Below are 4,694 nucleotides of genomic sequence, written 5' to 3' on the forward strand. Positions count from 1 at the left end.
AGTCTAAATTTTCCTTTAAGAAAAAGGTGAAAATGTTGGCAAAAACTTCTATTATTCACACCGCATTATGTACAATCTCTGTGCTATACAATCACAGGCTGAATAAAAGACGAAAAAACAAACCTTGGACTAGTTACAATTCTGGGCTATCACAACTTCCCAGCTTATGATGACACTACAAAGCAGAAAAATAGAGCCTCTTACATCAGTCATTAGATACTGCATAAAATTTCCGTGTTCATAAGAAATGTTTAGATTAGTTTTGACGCCATTAAACAGTGCATTTTAAACTTTATGATCTAGGTGTACCTTCATTAATGCCCTTAATCTCCAAAAGTTCCTCAATGGGTTGGCAGCATATAGGGCACTTATCTGATTGATGCCTCAGTTCTTTGGCGCACTCACTGCACATATACTGCAAAGTTGAAACACCAGAGTTAACGGACATCAAAGAGGAAATAAACTGAGAATACAAGAGAGGTCACAACTTCCTGCTGGAAAACTATACTCACTTCATTGTCCATTCTGTTGCTTTCCTATGTTATTTCTTTTTCATTTTTTATTTAACGTAATGGCAATTTAAGAAGTTCCCACAGGAACTCAAAGGAGAGATCAAATGATAAAGTAAAGCATTCTCAAAAACTACATGCATAGCTTCAGGAGTACTTTGAACAGGCAACAGCTAGCTTTCAGTTTCTTTGGTTCTAAAACCACTTGATATATCTTTTCCACTTGTGAATGTCTAATGCTCATAAAACATAAAGTCTGTTTCTCTTCCTTCTTGCCTATTAGTGGTTTGGACAAAAACATGTTAATATTCGATCCTCTAAGAATATTCCCTCCCAACTTATGCCCATATATTATATCAAAAAGATTGGATTCCAGAAAGTTCTAAAGTCAAATTATTATCCTTGAATTATTTTACCATTGAAGCAAAATATGTAGCCTAAGAGATCCAGTAAAAAATTTTAGCCAAGACAAAAAACATTTGGTAATGAGACATCAGAAATCCATGTAATGTTATCAGTTTCAGGCCCTTATCTCCAAAACTCTATCAGCCCTGGAGGTTAATATGTTTACACGAATGTAAAATCCAACAAATATTGGATTCCAGTTATGTTAAAACTACAGGAGTACCAAAATAAGTTTTTGAATATGCCAAATTGGTACAACATTTATCGGAAATGGCTCATTTATGGCATGCCGTTACCAAAATGTTCCATGCTTTTATTAACGTATTGAAGCAACATCTGTAACGTGGCCTAAGGGATTCATACAAAATTTTAAATCCCAATAATAAAAATCCTACCCATACACCCGACCCACCCACAACCATAATTTAGTTTGCTGTTATTACGTATTGAAGCAACATCTGTCACATTGTACAATGAGCTAATGTGCTTTGGTGCATACCAGAGACATCAGAAATGGCCATGTATTCTAAAAGTCTTCTATGTTGTCAGTATCCACTAAAACCTATAGCCCATAATATGCACCTGTAAACTCCATCAGGAGAAGAGCCTTCAGTTTTTACTTCCCTTTTTTTAAGACACGAGTGTAGACTCCAACAATATTTCTTAACTGGTTACTAATAAAACTACAGGCCAAGAATAATATGTACCAGATTCTCTAGACTTATCATATATTTTTACCATGAGATATTGAAGAAATAAAGTAACAGTCAAAGTTAATGATCGTACCATATGTCCACATGGCAAAACTGCCGTGCCTTTCGGCTCAGTCATGCAAATTACGCATTCTTTTCCTGACTCCTCTGAATTGCCGATCCCATAAATCTCTTGCAACTCATAGCGAACTCCTTCAACCCATAAAATCTGCTTGATCACCTTGACTTGAAAATGATCCTCATTATCCTTCACTAGCACAGCTTCAGTTATCTGTGAATGGGGAGACTTATCCAGTGATTGCCTAAGTTGTGGGGACTCTTCACTTTCATCGGATTCTCCAAAAATGCACTACTTTTGGAGCATCCGACACGCACCCGACGATATTTTTGAAGAGTCCGTGCAACATAGGTGATTGCCCATTCTCATCCGTTGGTGTAGACGGCAGACATGACTCTGCTGATATAACAAGCGGGAAAATTTCTTCTCCTTGGGTTGGCTTTGATAGGTCATTGACGTCAAAAAAGCCCAGGTCAACTCCAGTTCCTGAAGGCTGGCAAAACTTTTGGCCCAGTCCTTTTTTAAATGGTATTTGGAAAGGCTTGATTTCAGGATATACTGGACTGAATTTGCAGTCCCCTTCCTTAGCAAAGTAGAAAATGGTGATACTGCAGTCAAAGAACAAAAGAAAATAAAATGAATCTTATTCTTTCTTTTTGTCAAAATAATAAATGCAATTCCATGAAACATCAAATGAGTGCCAACCTAGGATAGCATAGTGCCAGCACCAGTATAAGTAAGAAGCAATCATTGGAACCAAGAAACTAAAGAGAGCATATTCTATGAATATTAAGTAAAAAGTTTTACGAACATGTGGCCCATTATCCACTGAGTTTTAAACCGTGTCGCACTGGCTTTGGGGATTTCTCAGTTGTAAAGGAAACATGACATCAAAATGCCTGAAAACTTTGATATTATTTACAGGTACATGAACAAGTACTTATTGCCTAAGCCTCGATCAGGGTCATGCAAATTTAGCAGTTTTACAGGAGAGAGATTTATATTCAGTTCTTCCAGACCGAATGAACTGATTATTCACAGAAAACAAAATTTACTCATTTTTATTGCACAAAGCCCCATCCAGAACATGGAAAAAAGAAGAGAAACTTCAAAGAGCTTCATCTCCCTATAAACCTTGAATTGATAGCCTTAACTCGGAAGGCTACTTTCTATTGACACGTTGTTCGTGACTCCAAAAAAAACAGTCAATTAAGAGCCTGTTTGGAAAGCCACCTGGTAATTGGAATTGGTGTAATTACTACCCTAGTAATTACACAACCTTGTAATTACACAAAAAGATTGCAATTACAATGACCTGTTTGTTTGTCATAATGTAATTACAAGGTGTCAGTTATTGCACATGTAATATACGCTAGTTTAATTTAAAAATAACATTTGATTATAAAAATTTAAAATTAATATTTAAAAATATGTGCCTTTATAAATGATATTAAATTAGTTATTTAATAATACATTGTTTCTTGAAAATATGTCAATTAATAATCATATATTTGTAACTAATATTGTAAAAAATAATTGATATATAATTTCAAATTAATAATATTTTTATTTTCATTGATTATAAAACTTAAAAGCATGCCTTTTTTGTGAGAACATCATGGGATTGGATGTTTGACAAAAAAAAGAATATTTATAAATATAATGTCATAACATTATTCAAATGTTTGACAAAATTCTATCAACTGTAAGTGAAAAATAAACAACATGCAATGTGAAATAACAAGTCAATAGTACTAAAGCAAATATTTTTAAAATCGAAAATATAACCCAAATTCAAAATCCAAAAGAAAAAAATTTAACATAAGATACATAAGTAAGTTTCAACGTAACATAAGTAAATACTCCTATAATTCAAAAGAAAGGGAAAATATAAGTCTATAACCTCATTCACAACGAAATTCTATTTTAATAACGTCACTTATTACATGCCAAGTTTGTTAATGACTCATTCTTTCTAATATTAAGAGATGCAGTTTCAAAATTAGAATATTAACACTATGATGCTAAATGAATAAAATAAAAAACTAAAAAAAATACGAGAAATTATAATAAACTACAAGAAAGAAAGGTCGTGGAAAACGGTATTAAATGTAAATATAAATACTATAAAATAAAAATATATTTAAAAAATAAAAATAAAAAAGAAATTAAATAATAGAAATAAAAAATAAATCAGAAAAGAGAAGAAATTAAAATAAATTAAATAATAGAAATAAAAAACAAATTAAAAAAGAAAAGAAATTAAAATAAAATTAAAAAGAAATAAATTAAAAGGTAACCTCAGAATAAGTAGGGTAATTACATCCAATTCTCACTTCTCTGAGAACGAGGTATAATTACACTTCCTCAATAACACCCAATTCCCACCTAACTGCCAGAATTACCTCATTAAACAAACAGCCAACCGCGTAATTACACCCAATTCCACTACTCCTCGGGTGGCTTCAAATGTGCCCTAAAAGGTCAGAGAGCCCTGGCCCTTAAAAACTACTTATTAAGGATTTGTTTCACGCGATATGCTGATGACTTACTACTGGGAATAGTGGACCCCGTCGAGCTTCTCATAGAAATACAAAAGACGTATCAGGTTAATCTTTTGATGGGAGATGCTCTTTGTTTTAGCTAATGAACACATTCCATTATTACCAACCCAAACAAATACCACCTGCGAGATATGCGGGGTTCATAATTAATCAGAATCCAATGAGCATGCTGCCATCTAGGGGTGTTCATGGTTCGAAACATGCTATTCTGGTTAAAACCATAACCAAACCACCTCTAATGGTTTTTAAATGTCTAAAACCATAACCAAACCAAGTAAAATAATAACCACCGGTTTGGTTATCATTTCGGTTTGATTCGTTTGGTTCGGTTTTTCAATTTATGACTAGCCGTGATAATTCAAATATTCTCTCTACATTCTTCAAATTTCTTCAGGGGTTTTTTTTTCACCCCCACAAGGGGAACTTTGCCCCATATCGAAAAAAA

General features: G+C 33.4%; 1 protein-coding gene across 1 annotated transcript in view; it reads right to left on the reverse strand.

The window, feature by feature from the left end:
• Positions 1–4,694, reverse strand: part of LOC132062092 (probable E3 ubiquitin-protein ligase LUL4) — an 18,803-nt gene continuing 14,109 nt past the window's right edge. The window contains exons 4-6 of the mRNA XM_059454736.1: positions 2,045–2,322; positions 1,701–1,950; positions 1–415 (exon numbers count right to left, since the gene is read on the reverse strand). Coding sequence (XP_059310719.1) covers positions 293–415; positions 1,701–1,950; positions 2,045–2,322 — 651 coding nt within the window. The 3' untranslated portion in view covers positions 1–292. The remainder of the gene's footprint in view (positions 416–1,700; positions 1,951–2,044; positions 2,323–4,694) is intronic.

This window comes from Lycium ferocissimum, chromosome 7, assembly GCF_029784015.1.
Source record: "Lycium ferocissimum isolate CSIRO_LF1 chromosome 7, AGI_CSIRO_Lferr_CH_V1, whole genome shotgun sequence".
NCBI lineage: Eukaryota > Viridiplantae > Streptophyta > Magnoliopsida > Solanales > Solanaceae > Lycium > Lycium ferocissimum.